This window comes from Lepus europaeus, chromosome 10, assembly GCF_033115175.1.
Source record: "Lepus europaeus isolate LE1 chromosome 10, mLepTim1.pri, whole genome shotgun sequence".
NCBI lineage: Eukaryota > Metazoa > Chordata > Mammalia > Lagomorpha > Leporidae > Lepus > Lepus europaeus.
Genome location: NC_084836.1, coordinates 4,373,134 through 4,396,382, shown reverse-complemented (window position 1 = coordinate 4,396,382; position 23,249 = coordinate 4,373,134). Strand labels below are relative to the sequence as shown.

Here is a 23,249-nt window from a genome sequence, read left to right as displayed (position 1 = left end):
GATTCTGCGGGGGAGGTGTGCTCTGATTCTGCGGGGTGTGCTCTGATTCTGTGGGGGGGGTTCTGAGGGGGTAGAGGGGGCTGTTTGAGGGTGGGGGTGCTCTGATTCTGTGGGGGGGTTCTGAGGGGGTAGAGGGGGCTGTTTGAGGGTGGGGGTGCTCGGATTCTGCGGGGTGTGCTCTGATTCTGTGGAGGGGGGCTCGGGGGTACAGAGGGGCTGTTTGAGGGTGGGGTGCTCGGATTCTGCGGGGTGTGCTCTGATTCTGTGGGGGGGGCTCGGGGTAGAGAGGGGCTGTTTGGGGGGGTGCTCTGATTCTGTGGGGGGGTTCTGAGGGGGTAGAAGGAGGCTGTTTGGGGGGGTGCTCTGATTCTGTGGGGGGGCTCTGAGGGGTTAGAGGGGGCTGTTTGAGGGTGGGGGTGCTCTAATTCTGTGGGGGGGCTCTGAGGGGTTAGAGGGGGCTGTTTGAGGGTGGGGGTGCTCTAATTCTGTGGGGGGATGGTGCATCCCCCAGAGAAGCCTGCGGAGAGAATGAACCTTGTTTGATTTTTCCGTTTCCACAGCGGGACCAGTAGGAGACGTTCTGGCTGTCTCACTGCTTCCCTTTTTCTGTTCACGTAGGCGATGACGCCCTTCCCAACGGCTTGGACGTCACCTTCGAGGTGACCGAGTTAAGGAGGCTGACGGGCAGCTACAACACCATGGTGGGGAACAACGAAGGCAGCATGGTACGGACTGCTCTGCCTGCCTGCAGGTGGCGCTCTGCGCTAGGCCTGCAGCTGACGCTGTGTGCTGGGCCTGCAGGTGGCGCTGTGTGCTGGGCCTGCAGGTGGAGCTGTGTGTTGGGTCTGCAGGTGGCGCTCCAGGCTGGGCCTGCAGGTGGCGCTCCAGGCTGGGCCTGAAGGAGGTGCCCTGTGCTGGGCCTGCAGGTGGCACTCCAGGCTGGGCCTGAAGGTGGTGCTGTGTGCTGGACCTGCAGGTGGCGCTCCACACTGGGCCTGCAGGTGGCGCTGTGTTGGGCCTGCAGGTGGCGCTCCACACTGGACCTGCAGGTGGCACTCCACACTGGGCCTGCAGGTGGCGCTGTGTACTGGGCCTGCAGGTGGCGCTCCACACTGGGCCTGCAGGAGGTGCCCTGTGTTGGGCCTGCAGGTGGCACTCCAGGCTGGGCCTGCAGGTGGCGCTCCACACTGGACCTGCAGGTGGCGCTCCACACTGGGCCTGCAGGAGGCGCCCTGCACTGGGCCTGGGTCCTGGAAGCTGAAGCAGCTTCAGAACGTCCCGCCCAGGCACCGCCGTCTTGCGCCTGCTGCAGTTGGGATGCTGCGTGGTCTGCTGCGTTACTTAGCATCAGTGGTTGGAGCAGCGGGGAACCTCTCGCTCGGATCCCCTCCTGCAGGGCTGCAGGGCTCATTGCCTGGAGTGGCCCAGTGGTCAGGTTCCGCTTGTGGCCGGCACCGGTCGGCTTCGTGTGCAGGGGTGTGTGCTCGCGCGGGCGTGTTAGGAGGGGAGGAGCTGTGAGCAGGAAGGGCCGCTCTCTGGGCTGCAGTCGGTTCTGGGTCACGGGAGTCTCCGGCTGCCCCGTCTTGGAGAGGAGAGACGCGCCCCTTCCTGCGGGTCGGGCCACTGGGGTTTTTTCTTCTTCCTAGGTTCTTGGCCTTAAGCTCCCGAATCTCCTAGGGCGTGCGGAAAAGGTGACTTTCCAGTTTTCCTACGGAACAAAGGAAACTTCGTACGGCCTGTCCTTCTTCAAACCGCAGCCTGGAAACTTCGACAGGAAGTAGGGAGCCGAGCAGACCGCTGAGTGCGGTGGCGCGTGGGGGGGTTCACGGAGCCGGCCTGCCTGTGCGGGGCCCTTGCCGGCTCAGCCCCCACTCCCGCGGCGCCGCCTGCTGGGCTCTGCTCCTTCACGTGTAGCTGTGACTGTTCTGGGTCGCGTTCTCTGTTCAGCCTGTGACTCTCTGCGTTGCCTCCTAGCTTCTCTGTAAACTTGTATAAAGTTACCGGGCAGTTCCCTTGGAGCTCGCTGCGGGAGACGGACAGAGGAGTCTCCGCCGAGTATAGCGTAAGTGGGCTTTTGGCCAGGACCTTGTGGATGTGGGCGGAAACAAAGCGCCTGTTCTTGGCTCCCAGAGTGAGCGGGAGGGGGTAGGAGAGCCCAAGCCCTTTGCCCTCCCAGCGGCTGCCGGGCGTCCACCCTGGCGTCGTCTGCTCTGTGCCTGTCCGTGTGTGTCCTTCCGCACAGCCCGATGGCCAGCCCACGTGCCTCAGGCTCCGGACGTTGTCACCGTCCTGTCACTGGAGCAGCACCTAGACAGACGTGGCTAAGGGCAGCTGGGGATCAGTGTCATCTCACCGTTCTGCGGGCCTCTCCCTTGCTCTGCGCTCTCCCTGCCCCTCCCCTCCCGTTTAGGGTTGGTTGAGGAGGGAGCGCCTGGAGCTCTGCGCCCCCACGTGTGGTCAGACAGCAGCGTTGGCCTCACCTGCGGTGTGTTAGATGTGCCCTTTCTGGCCGGCGCTGTGGCACAGTGGGTCAGCCTCTGCTTACAGTGCCTAATCCCATGTGGGCGCCGGTTCGGGTCCCGGCTGCTCCACTTCCGATCCAGCTCCTTGCTAATGGGCCTGGGGAAGCAGCAGAGGATGGTCCAAGTGCTTGGGCCCTGCTCCACGTGGGCATGGGAGACTGGCATGAAGCTCCTGGCTCCTGGCTTTGGCCTGGCCGTTGTGGCCCTCTGGGGAGTGAGCCCGTGGCTGGAAAGTCTTTCTCCCTCTCTCTCTTCTGCCTCTGAAGTACATGAGGCTACAGGAGAAACAAGTGCACACGCAGGGCCTCCTTGAGCTGCCCGGACTCAGAGCCGCTGGGGATGGGGCCCAGGAAGCTTCTGGTGCCTTCTCTCTGCTGGAAGCCCCGGGACAGGCCGGCCCCGCTGGGCTCCCCCAGGCCCTACCAGCCGTGGCCCTCGGCCGATCTCCTGAGCTGAGAGCAGGGCCTCGTGGGGCTGTGTGGAGACCCAGACCAGCGGGTCAGGCCCTGACGGAGCCTGGCACGGTGCAAGCTCTTGACAGCAGGAGCTGCCCGGGTTCAGTCCTTGCAGACCGAGGTCATGAAAGCCCAGGGCAGGCAGGTTAACAGCCGTGAGCAGCTGCACTTCCAGCTCTGTCCACCAAGTGGCAGTCTTTCCTCGCTGGAAGACCGCGCCTCCGCCACCTGCTGTGGGAGGCCAGGTGGGCCTGTGGCTGGAGGCCAGAAGGCTGGGCAGACGCTGTTCCCTCTCCGGGCTGGGCAAGGCCAGCGTGCAGAGGCACCTGGGAGCTTTCTCCCATCTCTGTCTGGTGTCCCCGTCTCTTGTCTTTTTTCTAAGCTTTTTAAGAATTTTTTTTATTTTTTATTTTTAAATTTTTTTTTTGACAGGCAGAGTTAGACGTTGAGAGAGAGACAGAGAGAAAGGTCTTCCTTCTGTTGGCTCACCCCCAAATGGCCGCTACGGCTGGTGAGCTGCGCCGATCCGAAGCCAGGAGCCAGGTGCTTCCTCCTGGTCTCCCAGGCAGGTGCTTTTTTAAGCTTTTTTAAAAGAGCGGATTCCTGGAAGAGTGAACCTGTTTGTGCACCTGGGGTGGCAGAGGTGAAAGCCGAGTGCAGAGCTGTGGGCTAGGGGCCTTGGCAGGGATGGGGGGGTGGGCAGAGGCCCTGGCAGCCCCGAGGTCGAGGGCGCTGAGCGGTGGGGGAGAGGGCTGGGTCGGGCTCCTGCCGTGTCCTCGGGCCACAGAGGGGAGGGCTGCCTTAGTGAGCCGTGCTGTGGGGCCGACGTGGCGGCCAGGTGCAGAGGGGCACCGGTGTCCTTGTGGAGAGCCGCCCTGCAGAGAGGGAGGAGTGAGGAAGCCCCACATCCCCGGCGGCCCTGGTGCTGTGTGGGTGCCCACCCCTCATGGCCTGAGGGCTCCAGAGAATGCCAGGGAGGGGCACCCTCTGGGGCGCGTGGAGCTGCCGAGCTGCCTGGCTTCCCTGCGAGAGTGAAGCCGTGAGTGCTCCCCAGAGCCACCAGAGGCTGTCCACAGAGACGGGGCGCGGCCTCCGGACAGCTCCCAGTGGGCGGGCTGGGAAGTCCCGACTCAGCTCACAGCCTCTGCCCCGCCTGTCCACTCCCTCACCCTGCCATCGTTCACAGATGCGTCATCTTAGGTACCTACCTAGTGACTCGGTGATGCCTCACTCCAGAACGTGCCTGGTGGGGTCGTTTTTGCTGTGATGCCTGCTACCCGTATGAGCGCAGGTTCGAGTCCCGGCTGCTCCACTTCTGATCCTGCTCCCGCGAACTCACCTGGGAAAACAGCGGAAGATGGCTCAAGTGCTTGGGCCCCTGCACCCACGTGGGAGATCTGGATGGGGCTCTGGGCTTCCGGCTTTAGCCTGGCCCAACCCTGGCCATTGTGGTCATTTGGGGGAGTGAACCAGTGGATGGAAGGGCTCTCTCACTTCCACTCTGCTCCCCTCTCTCCAACCCACATATGTAACTGCCTTTCAGATAAATAAATAGAGCTTTTTTTTTTTTTTTAGAAAAGAGAAACATTTATTTTATTTATCTAAAGGAAAGTTACAGTGAGAGGTACAGCCAGAGAAAGAGAGAGACAGAGAGAGGTGTCTTCCATCCGCTGGTTCACTCCCCAAATGGCCACAATGGGTAAAGCTGAGCTGATCTGAAGCCAGGAGCCAGGAGCTTCTTCCAGGTCTCCCACGTGGGTGCAGGGGCCCAGGGACTTGGGCCATCTTCTCCTGCTCTCCCAGGCCACAGCAGAGTGCTGGATTGGAAGTGGAGCAGCCAGGACTGTAACCAGTGCCCATGTGGGTTAGGGTTAGGGTGCGCCATATGGGATGCCGATGCTGCAGCCTTCACCCACAGCACTGGCCCTAAATAAACAGATCGTAGAAAGCAGCCATGGGGACGGTGAGTTGTGCCCACATCCCCGCGTGCGCCTGCCTTTGCAGTTCCCCGTGTGGAAGACCAGCCACACCGTCAAGTGGGAGGGCGTGTGGCGAGAGCTGGGCTGCCTCTCCAGGACGGCGTCGTTCGCGGTGCGGAAGGAGAGTGGACACTCGCTGAAGTCGTCCCTGTCGGTGAGGACCGTGGGTTTTAGGCAGTAGCTGCTGGAGAGCGAGGCTGTCCCGGGGGAGCAGCCTGCACCCTGTGAGGCTGATGAGCTGCAGGAGAGCATGGGCGGCCGGGGCGCCGGGACAGGGTCAGCGCCCACGGGAGGAGCGGCGTCGGTCGTCCTGCAGATGCGCAAAGGCTTGGTCTTGGGCTGTCGCTGCCTATGTGAGACAGAAGTGCCGGTGCCGCCCTCCCCGGGCTGTGTAAGGGTGGAGCGGGTCCCACTGTGGCGGCCCTGGCCCGGGCCACGGCCCGTAGTGCCCAGGCGGCGCTGTTTGAAGGAACACCCACGCACGTCTCTTTCAGCACGCCATGGTCATCGACTCCCGGAGCTCATCCATCTTACCAAGACGCGGCGCCCTGCTCAGAGTGAACCAGGTAGCCTTCGCCTCTGACCTCTGCGGCCGGCGGGCGTGGGGGCAAGCCCTCCACAGGCGGTGCGGCTGGGGCTGGGGTCACGGAGTGGTCACGTTGCGGTCACGTCGCGCAGGTCGCGTTTATTCCCTTAGTGTGGAAGTTCTCAAACTGCTGGCTGGGACTCCTAGCCCGGGCTCACATCCTGCTTCTCACAGCCGTCTGGTGGGCGCGAGGCTGGGGACCCTGGGCTGGTCATGGCCAGGAGGAGAGCCGTGAGTCGGAGTGGGGATGTCCTTGGTTACCTGTGGGGTCAGCTGACGGTGGGCACGTTGCTGCCACCTGTGCCGTGTGCCTGGTGCCTGCCCAAAACAGACGTGCCCTCTCCTGTTCACCCCTCCTTCGGCCGAGGCCAGGGAGAGCAGCGTTCCCTGCCGCAATCCCAGTGGGAGCCGCCCTGGCCCTGGCTCTGGCTGTCGTGTGGGGCAGGAGCCTGGGGACGTGGGCATTGGTTTAGAGGAGCAACTGGAAATGAGATGCTGATAGACTCACAGCTGTGAGAGCTTGCCTGGGTCCTCGGCCCAGACGCCGACAGGGCCTCCAGGCCGATCACCTCGAGCAGGCCCTGCCGTGTGGGGCTGTGGTGTGCAGTGTGTGGTCAGGCCCAGTGCTGTCCACCACGGAGCGGGCCCTGCTGTGCGGGGCTGTGGTGTGCGGTCAGGCCCCAGTGCTGTCCACCGCAGAGCAGGCCCTGCCGCGGAGGGCTGTGGTGTGCGGTGTGCGGTCAGGTTGCTGTCCACAGCGGAGCGGGCCCTGCTGTGTGGGGCTGTGATGTGCAGTGTGTGGTCAGGCCCAGTGCTGTCCACCGCGGAGCGGGCCCTGCCACGCGGGGCTGTGGTGTGCGATGTGTGGTCAGGTTGCTGTCCACCACAGAGCGGGCCCTGCCACGCGGGGCTATGGTGTGCGATGTGTGGTCAGGTTGCTGTCCACTGCAGAGCAGGCCCTGCCCCGCGGGGCTGTGGTGTGCGGTGTGTGGTCAGGCCCCAGTGCTGTCCACCGCAGGTAGGACCCAGCTTCTAGAAGGCACGAGTCAGTGGTAGGACTCGGGGTCCCTGGGCTGCTTGTCTTGCCCCCTTGACCTGAGGCCCCTCGCCCGCAGGAGCTGGCCGGCTACACGGGAGGGGACGTGAGCTTCTTGAAGGAGGACTTTGAGCTGCAGCTGAATAGACAGCTCGTGTTCGACTCGGTGAGTGCCTGCCGCTGCCGCGTCCCCGTCTGATCTCAGGTCTCGGATCCCAGCACGGCGGTGCGCAAGCAGGAGGGTTCACGCCCCCCAGTCCGGGCACGAGCGGCTGTTGCTCTGTGGGAGTCCCGCACCAGCCGCTGCACGCGGCCCCCGGGCGCAGGCGTGCCGCTCGCCCCTCGCCGTGGCTCTGCTGCGTCCGTGCTCAGTGCCTCCGCAGACGGTCTCTCCTCTGATCCAGGCCGCTTGGCTGCTCGTCCTCCCAGGACACGAGGCGTTGGGGCTGGCGGTGGGGCAGCCGGCGGAGCCCCGGCTGGGAGAACCCCTGCTGACCCTCAAGTCCTCCAGTGCCCGGCGCTGGGCTCTTCACCTGCCGCCTGCCGCCGAGGGGCCGGGGGGTTTCTTTTTTTTTTTTCAAAACTTATTTACATGAAAAGCGGAGTTAGAGGAAGAGACACAGATAATCCTTTAATGGCCACAGTGGCTGGGGCCGGGCCAGGGCCAGGTAAAAGGCAGGAGCCTGGAGCTCCATCCGGGTCTCCCATGTGGGTGGCGGGGGCCCAAGTCATTGGCCCATCCTCCGCTGCTTTCCCAGGCGCTTTAGCAGCAAGCTGGGTGGGAAGCGGAGCAGACAGGTCTTGAAGTGGCATAATATTATGGGATGCTGGCTTCGCACCTGATATTATGGGATGCTGGCCCCAGCTGCAAGTGTTAGTAAAGTGGCCCACACCCCCAGTCTCAGACGGTTTATTTGAGCACAGCTCGCTACTGCCCCCTTCAGTCCTTGGTCCAGCGCCCCCTGGCACCTGCCTGCCTCCCCCTCCACGGCCTCTACGTCGTCTGTCCCCGGGCTGCTCCACTCGTGGTTTCTGTGGCCCTGCCTGGCTGCGTTCTCCCCGCCTTCAGTCTCTCCCTCCTGGGCCTTTGCTGCCCCGAGGGCCTGGGTTCCCCTGGGTTCTCGTAGGGCCTCCACTGCTCGGCCCGTCCTGAGGAGGCCTCCCGACTGTGGCCACAGCTGCCTCTGTCCACCGTGCCCCCAGAGCTCGCCGGACTGTCTCCCAGCCCCAGATCAAGTGTTCCAGATGCCTCGTCCCCGGCCTGTGCAGGACTGGAGCAGCCGGCGTCCTGAAACCTCCCTGCCTGGACTCCTGACCCCTGGCTTGCACAGCAATCCCCCAGCTGCCCCTCAGAGTCCCCCACCCAGAGCTGCTCAGCCCCTGCTGTCCCTGCTCGCTGCTGCCCTCTGGCCCTCCTCCTGCTCACTGCAGACAGGTGGGTCCTCTGTAATGCCCTCGGAGCCTGTCACGCCCCTGCCTGCGGGGAGAGTGTGCCCGGGGGCGGAGCTGTAGCCCTCGGAGCCTGTCGCGCCCCTGCCTGCGGGGAGAGTGTGCCCGGGGGCGGAGCTGTAGCCCTCGGAGCCTGTCGCACCCCTGCCTGTGGGGAGAGTGTGCCCGGGGGCGGAGCTGTAGCCCTCGAGCCTGTCGCGCCCCTGCCTGCGGGGAGAGTGTGCCCGGGGGCGGAGCTGTAGCCCTCGGAGCCTGTCGCACCCCTGCCTGCGGGGAGAGTGTGCCCGGGGGCGGAGCTGTAGCCCTCGAGCCTGTCGCGCCCCTGCCTGCAGGGAGAGTGTGCCCGGGGGCGGAGCTGTAGCCCTCGGAGCCTGTCGCACCCCTGCCTGCGGGGAGAGTGTGCCCGGGGGCGGAGCTGTAGCCCTCGGAGCCTGTCGCACCCCTGCCTGCAGGGAGAGTGCCCGGGGGCGGAGCTGTAGCCCCCTCTCCTCACTAGCCTCCCCTGCCTGCAGGGAGAGCACCCGCGGGCGGAGCTGTAGCCCTCGGAGCCTGTCGCGCCCCTGCCTGCGGGGAGTGTGCCCGGGGGCGGAGCTGTAGCCCTCGGAGCCTGTCGCGCCCCTGCCTGCGGGGAGAGTGTGCCCGGGGGCGGAGCTGTAGCCCTCGGAGCCTGTCGCGCCCCTGCCTGCGGGGAGAGTGCTCGGGGGCGGAGCTGTAGCCCTCGGAGCCTGTCGCACCCCTGCCTGTGGGGAGAGTGTGCCCGGGGGCGGAGCTGTAGCCCTCGGAGCCTGTCGCGCCCCTGCCTGCAGGGAGAGTGTGCCCGGGGGCGGAGCTGTAGCCCTCGGAGCCTGTCGCGCCCCTGCCTGCGGGGAGTGTGCCCGGGGGCGGAGCTGTAGCCCTCGGAGCCTGTCGCACCCCTGCCTGCAGGGAGAGTGCCCGGGGGCGGAGCTGTAGCCCCCTCTCCTCGCCAGCCGCAGGCCGAGCGGTGCTGGGCCCTCACGCCACCCTCTGCCCGCCGTGACTTCCTTGTCTCAGCTGTTGTTCCCCCACTCCCTCCTTTAAGACTGGCACAGGCCTTCCTCCCGCAAGCCTTTTCGGAGCGCCCAGATGGAGGGAGGCTCCTCGGCTGTGCGCATGCCACCTGTGCTTACCTTGTGTTTGCTCTGCTTCCCGCCAGCCATCCACCTGCCACCTATCCGCCCACCCACCCACCCAGCCTGCCAGCCCGCGCACGGCAGTGCCCCGACTGCCAGTGAATGAAGCACACTTCCTGCTCTGAGGAGCACAGGTTCTAGGGGGGCGGGGCCGGGGGCCACAGAAACGCTCCCCGGGATCTGGGGGGCCGGGCCTCTGGGCCTGCAGAGACGCCCCCAGGATCTAGGGGGTGCTGGGCCTGGGGGCTGGCAGAGACGCTCCCGGGATCTAGAGGGGCCGGCAGATGCTCCCGGGATCTAGGGGGAACAGGCCTGCGAGCCTGCAGAGACGCCCCCAGGATCTAGGGGGGCTGGGCTGGGGGCCGGCAGAGATGCCCCCAGGATCTAGGGGGTGCTGGGCCTGGGGACCGGCAGACGCTCCCAGGATCTGGGGGGCCGGGCCTGCGAGCCTGCAGAGACGCTCCTGGGATCTAGAGGGGCCGGCAGATGCTCTCGGGATCTAGGGGGAACAGGCCTGCGAGCCTGCAGAGACGCCCCCAGGATCTAGGGGGTGCTGGGCCTGGGGGCCGGCAGAGACACTCCCGGGATCTAGAGGGGCCGGCAGACGCTCCCAGGATCTGGGGGGCCGGGCCTGCGGGCCTGCAGACGCTCCTGTCTCGTTTGGCCAGAGGTGACAAGCGGCATGAAGAAAGATGCAGTGGGAAGAGAGGGTGCTGGTTAGGGCCACGAGAAGTGTCTTAGAAGGCAGCACCTGAGCCGGACCCAGGGCTGTGACGGGGCCACGGCTGGCGGGGGCCGGGGAGGGAGCGGCCGTGAGGGCTCGGTAGGAGTCCGAGGTCGTGGTCGTCACTGCTACTCCGGACGAGGAGCAGGAGCGTGGGGACAGGTGCAAGCAGGAGGGCGGTGGAGAGGCCCCTGGAGCTGCTGCTGCACACCGGGCAGGCGGGGCGCGTCCTGTGGGGGTGAGGGGCTAGGAAGGGGGCGCTGTTCCCTGAAAGCACGGAAGAGACGGCTGTGCCTTCACACCTTGTGTGGGGGGCATCCTGAGGGGGGAGGCTGAGCAGGCCAGGGCGCTGTGTCCACCATGGGGCTGAGCTGTGGGGTCAGAGTGGGAGCCTCGCTGGCTGACCTCGGTGTGCCGGCCTGGAGCTGCACCTGCTCGTGGGAAAGGTCTCCACGCAGCACCAGACCAGTTCCGTTCTTCAGCCACGCAAGCCGTGCCCTCCTGGAGCCTGGCACCGAGGTGGCTGTGCAGCCGTGGGCACCGGCGTGCGGCCCCTCTTCTCTGCGGATGAAGGCAGTGGAAACAGCTGTGTGTTTGCGTCTGCACAGGTCGTCTCGGCGTCTCTGTGGGGGGGCGTGCTGGTGCCCATCGGGGATAAACCGTCCAGCATCGCTGACAGGTGAGTGGCAGTGAGCGGGGGTGAGCTGCACCTGTTTGCCTTTGCATCTCACAAGGCTTATTTTTATTATTATTATTAATTCATCTAAAGAGTTACAGAGAAACAGATTTTCTGTCTGCTCCCTCACTCCCCAGATGGCAGCAACAGCCAGGGCTGGTCTGGGCGGAAACCAGGAGCCCAGAACTGTCTGGGTCTCCCATGTAAGGGCCATCCGCCGCCGCAGCTGGATCTGGAGTGGAGCAGCCGGGACTTGAACCGGTGCCCATATGGGATGCGGGGCCCTAGGGGTGCCACAGCGCCAGCCCCTCTCACAAGATGTTTTAAACAAGTTTGCTTATTTTAGTTTTTATGTTTAAGCTAATTTCAGAATACCCAAGCTCTCATCTTTAATATTTGTTGTGCTTTCTGTTAGAGGAGTTGCTTTATTATACTAAAAAGCTTGTGTTGTTCCCTTTTGCTTATGAAAGAATACAGTTGACACACATTACAAAAACACAGACACATTTAAGGAGGTGCACTCGGTCCTGCTGAGTAGTGGGCGCTGGGGCCGCTGGGCGCTGGTGCAGCCGTGGCGTGCACGTACGGGTGCCGCTGGGCCGTGTGCTGCACTGTGCGGTCTTGTGTGCTTCTCAGGAGGTTGGAAAGATTCTCACATTCTCAGGTCCTGAGTCCTTTGCCAGCAGCCGCAGATGTCTCATTGCCGTCGTGCGCGGGACCTGCCAGCCTGCCTGGTTGTCCTGTGTTTCAGTTGCTTCTCACGGAGTCTCAGTTGCGGTTCAGAAGTAACACTGAAGAATAACTTTGTAAATACTTTGTTGCTCCTAGTGTTTTCCGAGAAGGGAGTCCTATTTGTGGAGTTACCGGGGCTTAGAGCCTGGCAAAGCCTGTTAGGCTCTAGGGAAGATTCCGCGGCAGACTTAGCCCACAGCCTGCTGGCAGGATGGGAGGTGGTGCTTGTTGCTTTGAAATGCAAATCACGTCCTGGGGGGCTGGCAACTTTCTCTTCCACCCTGCATTAGCTCCGCTCCTATTTTAGCTTGAACTGGTTCAGCCTTTTTGGATGACAGTTTCAAAGTATAACAATTTTAAATTTATAAGCTCTGGGACCTAACAGTTTCACCTCAACGAATCTAATTTACAAAAGTAATAAGTGCAGGCATTTATGTACAAGGATGTCCATCATAGAAACGTGATTAATAGCAAAAAATTCAACAGTGCCTCACACAGCCCCCCCCCCCCCCCGGCCGGGAAGTGATTACGTTCTGGCAGAAGCACCTGAAGGAGCAGCGTAATTAGCAGAACTAACGAGACCGGTGTCCGCACGTTGAGCGCTGCGCAGGGCGCCTGCCGCGCACCAGGTGCTGCCCCCGGCCTGGGCACGGCACGCTGGGCTCACTGCCCTGGGCAGGTTGTGTGCTGCCTGCGTCGTTGGAGTTCTTGCCAAGAACGTGAAGGGTTTGTCATTTTGAAGAAAAGGGAGCTTCCTGTTTGTTTCTAGTATTAATGGGGTATTCAGAAAGGCGTGGCTTAGAAATCTCAAAGTCTAAAAGCCCATTGGACACTTCCAAGTTCAAGTGCCGCTCCTGTGTGTGAGGGGGGTAACCAGGAACGGCTCGGCTCCCTGTCCCTCTGTGCGGGTGCCCAGCCCCCGGCCGCTCCCGGTCAGCAGGGCCCCCACAGCCCGGCAGATGCCGCAGGCTTCTCTCCTTGTTGTAATTCCTCCTCAGTGTCGTGCACAACCTGAAACGCTGCCCAGTGTCTTAGAGTGGATGGAACGTCTGAGCTATTGCTAACTTGTGCTCTTGGATATGAAGGAGTGTGGTCATCCCGGTGCGTTAAGAAACACAGGGGAATTAATAAAAATTAAAACCTTTAAAAAATTACAACCTAATTAAAGTAATCATTGTTGAAAATTATGCAAAAAACGTTAAAAAAAACAGTGATTCCAGTCGGTCTGTTTCCCTCCTCTTGTCATATTGGGACCACACTGTTCCATTCCTGTACCCTGCCTTTTAACTTGATGCTGCGGTGTGAGCCGGCCGGAAGCCCGGTCTGCCGATTCTCAGAGCAACAGCGCGTGCCCTGGAGTGGACAGGCACCCCCCCCCCCACACACACACCAGGGTCTGTCGTCACCTGCAGCACCAAAGCTCTGGGCATCCGTCAAGGAGTTTGGATTCGAAGGCTGGGTTTATGGAGTTCCCCGTGGTCGTGTGTAACTAACTGGCGCTGCCGCCATCCAGCCCAGACGTGAGAACTTCCGGTGAGCTGTCTCTGACACCTGTCGTTTTGTCGCAGGTTTTACCTCGGGGGACCGACGAGCGTCCGTGGGTTCAGCATGCACAGCATCGGACCACAGAGCGAAGGTCTGTCCTGAGCAGGGTCGGGTCTGGGTCCTCGGGGTCACGGCCAGGTCTGTCCTCAGCAGGGCCGGGTCTGGGTCCTCGGGGTCACGGTCAGGTCTGGGTTCCTGGGGTCACGGCCAGGCCTGGGTCCTCGGGGTCACGGCCAGTCTGTCCTGAGCAGGGCCGGGTCTGGGTCCTCGGGGTCACGGCTGGGTCTGGGTCCTCGGGGTCACAGCCGGGTCTGTCCTCAGCAGGGCTGGGTCTGGGTCCTCGGGGTCACGGCCAGTCTGTCCTCAGCAGGGCCAGGTCTGGGTCCTCGGGGTCACGGCCAGGTCTGGGTTCCTGGGGTCACGGCCAGGCCTGGGTCCTCGGGGTCACGGCCAGTCTGTCCTGAGCAGGGCCGGGTCTGGGTCCTCGGGGTCACGGTCAGGTCTGGGTCCTCGGGGTCACGGCCAGTCTGTCCTCAGCAGGGCCGGGTCTGGGTCCTCGGGGTCACGGTCAGGTCTGGGTTCCTGGGGTCACGGCCAGGCCTGGGTCCTCGGGGTCACAGCCAGTCTGTCCTCAGCAGGGCCGGGTCTGGGTCCTCGGGGTCACGGCCAGGCCTGGGTCCTCGGGGTCACGGCCAGTCTGTCCTCAGCAGGGCTGGGTCTGGGTCCTCGGGGTCACAGCCAGGTCTGTCCTCAGCAGGGCCGGGTCTGGGTCCTCGGGGTCACGGCCAGTCTGTCCTCAGCAGGGCCGGGTCTGGGTCCTCGGGGTCACAGCCAGTCTGTCCTCAGCAGGGCCAGGTCTGTGTCCTCGGGGTCACGGTCAAGTCTGGGTTCCTGGGGTCACGGCCAGGCCTGGGTCCTCGGGGTCACGGCCAGTCTGTCCTCAGCAGGGCTGGGTCTGGGTCCTCGGGGTCACGGCCAGTCTGTCCTCAGCAGGGCCGGGTCTGGGTCCTCGGGGTCACAGCCAGTCTGTCCTCAGCAGGGCCAGGTCTGGGTCCTCGGGGTCATGGTCAAGTCTGGGTTCCTGGGGTCACGGCCAGGCCTGGGTCCTCGGGGTCACGGCCAGTCTGTCCTCAGCAGGGCTGGGTCTGGGTCCTCGGGGTCACGGTCAAGTCTGGGTTCCTGGGGTCACGGCCAGGCCTGGGTCCTCGGGGTCACGGCCAGGTCTGTCCTCACCCAGGGACCTGGTCTGGGTCCTCAGGGTCACAGCCAGGTTGTCTTTCAGCAGGGCCGGGTCTGGGTCCTCAGCAGGGCCAAGTCTAAGTCCTCGGGGTCATGGCCAGGTCTGGGTCCTCAGGGTCATGGCCAGGTTTCCCTTGTGTTGATTTTGTTTAGGATTTATTTGTTTGTTTGAAAGAATTACAGAGAGAGAGAGAGAGAGAGAGATCTTCCATCTGCTGGTTCACTCCCCAATTGGCCACAGCGGCCAGGGCTGGGCCAGGCCAGAACTGGGAGCTTCATCGGGAACTCCTGCAGAGGTGCAGGGGCACAAGCACTTGGGCCAACCTCTGCTGTTATCCCGGGCCATCAGCAGGGAGCTGGATCAGAAATGGAGCAGCCCATGTGGGATGTGGGTGCTGTAGGTGGCAGCTTAACTCCCCGCACCCCAGCTCAGGCCTCCACATCTAACTTCATTTTTTAAAGATTTATGTATTTATTTGAAAAGAGTTACACAGAGAGAGTAGAGGTGGAGTTGGGGGTTCTTCCATCTGCTGGTTTCCTCCCCAAATGGCTGCAACAGCTGGAGCTGGACCGATCCTAAGCCAGGAGCCAGGAGCTTCTTCTGGGTCTCCCATTGGCTTCAGGGGCCCAAGCAGTTGGGCCATCTTCTACTGCTTTCCCAGGCCACAGCAGAGAGCGTTATTGGAAGTGGAGCAGCCGGGACTTGAACCAGTGCCCATATAGGATGCCAGCACCACAGGTGGCGGCCTTACCCGCTGTGCCACAGCGCTGGCCCCACATCTGAGTTTTAAAACCATGTGTTTGCTGGCTTAAATCTGACAACAGTAGCATCCATATTTGACAGCACTGGAATTAGCTCCAACACAGAGATCAGCGCGCAGCAGGCACAGGATGGCGTCAGAACTGGAGAAGGCAGTGCCCTGCAGGCGCCCGCCCGCCAGAGAGGGCGCTGTGCCGCCCAGTCCCCGCCTCACGCGGCACCTCGCCGAGTTTCCGTGGGCATAAATCCTAAACGTTTCTTTCACTTTATCATTTTAAGTGGCTGCATGTTTCATCTTACTGACGCACTGTAGTTGCATTGTAAGATATTTTGTTTATAAAGCACTTTTAGATCCACTGAAAAGGCGCTGGGAGTCGTGGGGCACCTGCTCAGCTCCCGTGATGCGGGCGTGGGAAGTGCGTGCGGTCGGTGCCGTGGGAGCCCCAGTCTGCGGCTCTCCCCAGGGCCCCCGTGTGCGCGTGCTGTGGGCCGTGGCGGGGCACGATGCCCTTGCCGCTGAGGGTGCTCCGAGGTGCGTGGGGAACGGAGCTATTTTGGTGCAACACATTTTGAAATCCATGTGTAGTTTTTTTTGATAATATGCATTTTTCATGAACTTTATTATTTTTTAAATGTTTATTTATCCTATTTGGAAGGCAGAGACCGAGACAGAGCACTCTCATCCACTGGCTTACACCCCAGCGTGGCTGAGCCAGACTGAAGCCGGGAGCCCAGGACTCGCCCGGTCTCCCGTGTGCTGCAGGGACCCCGTGCTGAGCCCTCCCTGCTGCCCCCAGGGGCTGCATCAGCCGACGCAGGAACCTGAGGGGCACGGACTCCCAGGCTGCACGGCGGTGCGGCCTGTAGGTGCCCCGGCCGCCTCCACTCTGCCGAGCACTCGTCCCCAAGAACTCTGAGGAGCGCTGCACATGTGGATTTCAAACTGTTTTTCTATTTAAAAGAATCCCGTTTTCCACAAACCCTGAAGTATTCTCAGGATAGCACACAGAGTTGCCTCACCTCCCACAGATCCGCTCCACTCCACTTAGCCATCCCTGCTGCCCGTCGCCGGCCACCTACCGGCCGCTGACCTCACTGTCCCGTCCCCTGCCCTCTGGACCTCCTCGGAGCAGAGGCACCAGCCCGGTCAGGCCGGCTCCTTCCTCGCAGTCAGAGGCTTCGGAGGCCCCTGTCACGTGACACGAGAGCTCTCTTCTTTAAGACGCATTTATTTGTCCATGTGAAAGGCAAGGGTTACAGATGGGGAGAGAGAGATCTTCCGTCTGCCGGCTCACTCCTCAGATAGCCACAGTGGAAGGCAAGAGCCAGGACTCCCCCCTCTCCCATGCTGGGGTTAGGGATCCAAGCACGTGGCCGTCTCCCGCTGCTTTCCCAGGTGCGTGGGCAGGGGGCTGGCTGGGAAGCGGAGCAGTCGGGACCGCAGCCAGCAGCGAATGGGCCGCTGGTGTCGCGGGCGGGCGGCCATCAGCCTGCCGCGCCACAGCACGGGCACCACACTCCGAGCACTCGGGCTTTGTCCTCTGGACGCTGTCCCAGTCCTGCTCCCGCCAGCCTGGTCTGGAACTTGTTCAGGTGTCTCTGCACGCGTTGGTGACCGGCACCTGGGTGGCCGTGTGCTCCCCTGTCCTGTCTCGCCGCTGCACCCAGTGCTGCTCTGGGGCATCGCCCACGGCGCTGCGCGTGGCTCAGGGCTTCCCACGACGCGGATCATCTTCCCTGTGGTGAGAGTGCTTCTAGAGACACAGAACGGGAAGGCACTGGGACGCGAGGTGACAGCTCCGCCGCCCGCGGTCCCTGGACTCTCAGCTCCGACTCCTTGCCCAGCTGCCACCAGCGCAGGAGCTGGGAGCTGTAGGGTCGGCTGGATTCACTGGGAGACCTGGGTCGAGCTCCTGGCCCCTGGCTTCAGCCCCAGCCCTTGTAAGCACCTGGCGGTGACCCGTCAGCGTCTCTGTCTCTGAGTGAGGAATTCCCAGAGCGCAGAGGGAAGCCCGAGGCCTGTAGAGCTGCGCCGTGCTATGCCCCCTCCATCAGAAGGGGACGGCGTCCCGGAACCACGTCCGTCTGTCACTTGTCCCGGATCAAGGAGCTGCTGAGGGTCAGTCCTGGAGGTTGCTCCTGGAGGCGCCCGGATGTCGCCCTTCAGGCCTCCGCCTGTGCCAGAGGGCACTGGGACATTGTGAAGACGGTCCCAGCGTGCGGGTTGGTGTTCGTGTCGCGGCTGCTCACGGTTGGAGTGGAGTGGGCGGGAGCATTCTCGGGAGTGGGGCGTGTGCTCTCCGTGGTGCGTCGCCACGTTAGCAGCAGTGACGCGAAATCCAGTGGTGGTTGCACACTCACAGGCTGCTGTGTGTGGATGCCGCACTGGCCGTCGCGCTCTGGCTGCAGAGACGGCAGGCGCGCCTCCACTTTGGTGCCTGTGTCGTGGCCTTGAGCGCTTGCCGAAACACTGCTCTCGGGCCAGGTGGGCGTGGCCCGGTGACCCGCACAGATGGGGTCTGTCGCCCAGTCTGTCCTTCCTGGCCGTGCTGCGCCCGCTCGCCGCGCACTCCTCGGTGGCATCAGGGTCACACCGGGAGAAGGCTCGTCCCACGCAAGGTCCACAGCTCCCGGGGCTGGGCGCGGCCCTCTGGCCTGGGGTGCATCGGGGCCTCTTGTCTTCTTGCTCCAGGCGACTACCTGGGGGGCGAGGCGTACTGGGCCGGCGGCCTGCACCTGTACACGCCGCTGCCCTTCCGGCCCGGCCAGGGCGGCTTCGGGGAACTCTTCAGAACCCACTTTTTCCTCAACGCGGGGAACCTTTGCAACCTCAACTACGGTAAGGGGGCGTGGCAGGGGTAAGGGGGCGTGGCAGGCGGGTGGTGTCGGCCGTGCGGGCGGTGTCAGGGACTGCGTTGGGCTGGGGCAGGCAGCTTCTGGCTGGGTGGTGGCAGGCTGGGCAGGCGGGCGGTGTCAGGGACGGCGTCTGTCCTTCTGTCTGGGGCCTGGGCCTTCCCTAGAGAGGCGCTGCTGCGACACCTGCAGGGCCCACGGGAGGTCATCCATGGAATGAAGCGCAGCCACGCAGTGCTGTCCTACAGCATCTGTTCAGCCAGCGCCCCTGGCGCGGTCCACAAGCCCGAGTCCCTGTCTGTCGCCAGTAACGGCTCCACACGCTGCTGAGTCATGGAGAAGAGGGGCTGGTTCTGGCTGGTTCCGGCTGGTTCCGGCTGGTTCCGGTCCACGGTCAGGGGCCGCCTCTGGTGATGGCTTCTGGCTGGCAGACGTCAGGTGGCACCACATGAGAGGCAGGGAGCACGCACGTGCGTGGCCCTCGCTTCTGGTCTCACTTGCTGTTTGTGAAACCCCGGACCAGCCCTGGGCGCCGCTCTGATGGCTTTGTAGCCTGGTCCCTCCCAGAGGCCCCAGTTCTCGGCGCTGTAGTAGGAAGCGCCCGCCTCCTCACCCCTCCCAGTGGAGACTGTAACCCACACACACAGCCTTGGGGGCACTGGCTGTCCCCTCATTGTGGCCACAGGGGGCTCCGTGGGGTGCCGGAGGTGCCGGGCCTCCCTGACACAGCCCTGAGCCAGGCATAGAGCGGAGCTCCCCAGGTGGTGGAAGGTGCCGGGCCTCCCTGACACAGCCCTGAGCCAGGCATGGAGCAGAGCTCCCCAGGTGGTGGAAGGTGCCTGGCCTCCCTGACACAGCCCTGAGCCAGGCATGGAGCAGAGCTCCCCAGGTGGTGGAAGGTGCCGGCCCAGGGGCTGAGTCAGCGCGGCCGGGAGTGGGCGGGGCCCCTGACTTCCTTCGGCGCTGGTGACACCTGCTCTTCTCTCCTCAGGGGAGGGGCCCAGAGCCCACATCCAGAAGCTGGCCGAGTGCATCCGCTGGTCCTACGGTGCGGGGATCGTGCTGCGGCTCGGCAACATCGCGCGGCTGGAGCTGAACTACTGCATCCCCATGGGCGTGCAGAGAGGGGACAGGTACGGCTGGGCCGCGCCTGCCGCCGCCTCCACTTTGGGCTTGCCCGGTCTCCGTGGCTTTAGAGTTTAGAGTTTAGAGTGGAACAGTTAGCTGGAGAGTGAAAACGCAGGCGCTTCTTCCAGGTTGGAGGAGAGAATGTGAAGTGACCAATCCCCCTCCCTCTCACCCTGTGCCTTGCTGTCCCCCAGGGGGCGGGAGCCCCTGGAGGGTGGGGATGGGGGTCGGTGGGGCGTTCGTGAGCTGCTGGCGGGAGGCGCTGTCTGTTGACTGACACCACAGCCCCGACGCCGGAGCTGCCAAGGCTTGCTGTGGCCACAGAGAGCTCTGCCGAGCCTCGCTGCAGGCGGCCCCGCCGCCCGACTCTCCTCCACTTGCTTCGTTGAGAAAAGATGTGCTAACCCAGTCGTCCCTGGGCTTCTGGGGATGGGTTCCAGGACCCCGCGAGGTACTGAAATCCACACCCGCTCAGGTGCGGAGACCAGCCGAGGGCGTCTGCCCCCCGCTCTGGGTCCCAGGGTATCTGTCCCCTGCTCTGGGTCCCGGGGCCGTCTGCCCCCCGCTCTGGGTCCCGGGGCCGTCTGTCCCCGCTTTCAGCCCCTCTCGGTTGCTGGTGCCCCGTGTGGTGCCGGCACATCATTGCCTCCTCGTGAAAGTGGCGCTGTACTGGGTGCATGGGGTGTTGGGAACTTCCTGGAGTTTTCCTTGGTCTGTGTAGTTGTTGAATTGATGACTGGGAGCCGTGGCTGTAGAGGGCGACTGTGGTCAGAGCTCGCAGGTGTCAGTCCCGTCTCGTACAGCGTGGCCAGCATGCTGCACGCGTGAGTTTTAAGGAGTGCAGACGAGAGTCGTCACGGTGTGTGTCAGGCAGGTCCGGCCACCTTCGCACAACTCCCCGGGCTGGCTGCTGCTGTCGGCAGGAGGCTGGGACGAGCCCGCCCAGCGTGGCCGCAGTGTTAGGTCTCCTCCCGGCCCGTGGGTGTCCTGACGTGGTCTCACTGGTCCTGGCGGGGCAGAGGACTAGAGCAAACCAGTCTCAGGTGGGGTCCAGCCCCACCCTGGGGCCTGTGCTGGAGCCCCACCCCCAAACTCCAGTGCATTGTGGGTGAGGCCCCGTCGTGGGCATTGGGGGAGGCACGCGCGGTCCTGACCGTGAGCCTGCGTGTCACGGCTGTGCTGCCTCCCTCCTGTCGTGTCTGCATCCATGTGGCCGCCGGCGTGTGCTGAGTCTGCCCTGTCTCACGTGTGACGCAGTGGGCTCTGCTGGTCTAACACTCGCGTGAGGCGGGGGTGGTGCTGTTGGGAGAGCGGCTGCGCGAGCCAGGTCCTGGGCTTCACGGACGGGCGGCCCCCAGCCCTGCGGTGACCCTGCCCCCGCTTGCCGCTGCCCTGCCCGCACACTGCAGGGGCCCCGGGCCCCTCCCCTCACCCCGGCTGCCCGCCACGCATGGCAGAGCTGATCAAGGCGTAATCACGGACTGCAGGCGTGTGCCGCGGAGCCCAGCCGTGTCACCCGGGAGACCTCCTCAACCTCTGCGGGCCTCCCGTCCCTGTCCAGAGTGGGCGGTGGCGACAGCAGCCCTCCGCGGTGTTGAGGTGTGGCTGCCCTCGGCTCAGCCCTGCTGTGCCGGGCCATGGTTTGTCCTGCGGCTGCTGCAGCTGTGCCCACACGGGCAGCCCTTCTCCGGGTCCCCGTGCGGCTCCCGCCACCCCGTCTGCCGTGCAGGGAGGCGAGCGTGTGTCCTGGTTTCTGGAGCAAGGCGTGCTCAGAGCACTCGGCAGACCCCCCTGCGCCTCCCCAGCCGCAGCGAAGCGCTCTGGTGTTGCCTTCTGGGAAGCGCGTATCCCACCAGAGCTGCTTAGCCATCCTGCTTGAACCGGAGGCGTGTACGTGCCGAGGGCCTTGGAGCCGGGGCCTCTCACGCCGTGATTGTCCTGGGTTTCAGAGAGTCCCACTCCTCTGGCTGCACTTGGGACCCACCCCTGGGGACCCCTCCAGCAGGGGTGGGTGGGCGGTCCTGTGCTTCCGGCCTCCGGCCCCATGCAGTACTGCCTGTGACCACCAGGTGTCAGTGAGCCTGGGAGGGCGGAGGCTGCTCTTGGCCACACTTAGTTTCCGCTTTGCCCCCTCCTGTGTGTTGAACCTGAAAGTTACATTTGGAGGTGAATTTCCAGGTGTGGTTTCTTCTGGAGGTGTGGTGTGGTCTGGTGTCTACGATGTTCCAGGGCCAGAACCACGGGCACCCCTAGCCCCAGGCTGTGGGCACGCTCTGCCTTCCCACTGTGAGAGGGCAGCCGTGGGCCTGGCGTCCGTGCGGGTGGAGGTCGCCGTGTCCAGGGGTGGCCTGGTGTGACGTTCTGTCGTCAGGATGGGGATGTGGGGAGTTCTGCGCGATGTCGCGAGCAGCAGGCGGGGTCACGCGCACGGCGGGGAGCCGCTGGCTCCTCCCACTGCGGTCAGGCTTCCAGAGCACTTCCGGAATGGGCAGCGTTCAGCGTTTGCTGCCGGTGACCTGTGGCACTGCTGTCGCCACGTCACTCTGCCGTGTGAGCAGGGTCTCTGGAGACCCAGCGATGGTCAGGTGGGACAGGCAGGGCCCGGCCAGGAAGAGCGTGGCAGCCTCAGCCCAGGAGCAGGTGGAGTCTGTGGTGTCTGGACACAGGGTGGCGCTGGAGGGGCCCCTGGGCCGGGCCGGGAGGCTGGCCTGCTCACCCTCACCTCCCGCCCCCTGCCCTGCAGTCACACTGGTCTCCGGTCCCCTGGCCGCCCTGACCGCTGAACTCCCTGCCGGAGCGAGAGCCCATCAGAGGAGCCCCGGCACGTGCGGAGTCCCGGCGGGAGGTGCTGTGGGTGGGGGCAGATGCCCGTCCCGGGGCTGCTGAAGACCCCATGCTGAGGTGGAGGGAGACCGCGGCGGGCGTGGGTGCTGGGGCGGCTCGGAGGCGTCTGGGGACGCGGTGGCCCGGGTAGCACTGGGCTGCTGTCTGTCCTGGCGTCTTTCCTGAGCCGCATCCTGCGGTCTCCAGGCGTCCACCTGTGCTGTGCTCCTGTGAGCACGTGAGCCTTGCTGGGACGCCCGCCCGTCTCCTGGGTGCGGGAGCCAAGAGCCGCGCGGGTCTGGCGCTCACTCTCGGCCTGGTTTTGCTGAGCCCACGGGGTAAAGTCGCCCTCAGAGACCCCTCCCCCGAACGCGGCCGAGGGGTCCGGACGCTGTGCAGCTTGGATCTGGGGTCTTGCCCTGAGGTCTTCAGTGTGGGTCACCGGGGGTCCTGTAGGCTGCCGACGTCAGCACCGCTGGGTTGGCTGAGGGCCCCGGCTCCCCCAGCACCCGAGGGTCTGTGGTGTCTTGAACACGGGTAAAACGGGCACAGCGATCTGTCCGCAGACCCCACCCGCCCTGCGTGGGGACCCCGCCCGCGGAGCATCCCCCTCACGATGTCAAAGCCCGGGCCCTCTCCTGTCCTGCCTGCCCGGGGCAGGAGGGGTCTGCATGGTGGCCAGGCCGAGCCTCTTCTGAACCCTGGGGCTCTCCTGGGGTCTGGGCCAGCACCTCCCCGTCTGGCCATGACAGTGGTGAGGAAGGACCTGTAGGGGGCGCTGTGTCTCCGTGTCTTCATTCTGTCAGGCTGATCCTTAACGCAGCTGCGGGTGGCAGGGCGGGCACGGGGCTGTGCCCCGAGAGCAGGCTCCTGCACTGGCAGAACCGCGGGCGGGGGGGGGGGGGGCAGGCCGCAGGCTGTGACTCGCCCCCGCCTCCCCCTTAACCAAGTAGATGACGTTTGTCTTGCCGGTGAGAAGCAGCACGGGGCAGAACACGGATTGCGGGAACTCGTCTCAGCGCTCCCTGCCCTCTCCTCTTCTTTTCCAGGATCTGCGATGGCGTCCAGTTTGGAGCCGGAATAAGGTTCCTGTAGCCGGCGCCCCTGCGGGAGCAGCCCCGGGCCCAGACCTTCTCGGAGTAACTGCGGGGCGGCCCTCGGACCGCAGCCCAGTGGCAACCATGTCAATAAATTCACAGAAACGCTCAGATGCCGCGTGGGTCTGACCCGCCCTCCCCTCCCTGGTCCTGCCTGGGTCTGACCCGCCCTCCCCTCCCCGGTCCTGCCTGGGTCTGACCCGCTCTCTCCTCTCCGGTCCTGCGTGGGTCTGACCCGCCCTCCCCTCCCCGGTCCTGCCTGGATCTGACCTGCTCTCTCTCCTCTCCGGTCCTGCGTGGGTCTGACCTGCTCTCCCTTCCCCGGTCCTGCCTGGATCTGACCCGCTCTCCCCTCCCTGGTCCCATGTGGGTCTGACCTGCTCTCCCTGGTCCCGTGTGGATCTGACCAGCCCTCCCTGGTCCCGAGTGGGTCTGACCTGCTCTCTCTCCTCTCCGGTCCTGCGTGGGTCTGACCCGCCCTCCCCTCCCCAGTC

At 64.2% G+C, this 23,249-nt stretch overlaps 1 protein-coding gene across 1 annotated transcript in view; it reads left to right on the top strand.

Moving 5' to 3' along the window:
* The window catches only part of SAMM50 (SAMM50 sorting and assembly machinery component), a 31,484-nt gene extending 8,618 nt beyond the window's left edge, over positions 1-22,866 (top strand). The window contains exons 5-15 of the mRNA XM_062202715.1: positions 619-725; positions 1,647-1,777; positions 1,975-2,062; positions 4,982-5,110; positions 5,451-5,522; positions 6,658-6,744; positions 10,511-10,581; positions 12,879-12,946; positions 17,547-17,693; positions 18,699-18,840; positions 22,708-22,866. Of these exons, the coding sequence (XP_062058699.1) occupies positions 619-725; positions 1,647-1,777; positions 1,975-2,062; positions 4,982-5,110; positions 5,451-5,522; positions 6,658-6,744; positions 10,511-10,581; positions 12,879-12,946; positions 17,547-17,693; positions 18,699-18,840; positions 22,708-22,753 (1,088 nt within the window). The 3' untranslated portion in view covers positions 22,754-22,866. The remainder of the gene's footprint in view (positions 1-618; positions 726-1,646; positions 1,778-1,974; positions 2,063-4,981; positions 5,111-5,450; positions 5,523-6,657; positions 6,745-10,510; positions 10,582-12,878; positions 12,947-17,546; positions 17,694-18,698; positions 18,841-22,707) is intronic.
* Positions 22,867-23,249: the final 383 nt, after the last annotated feature.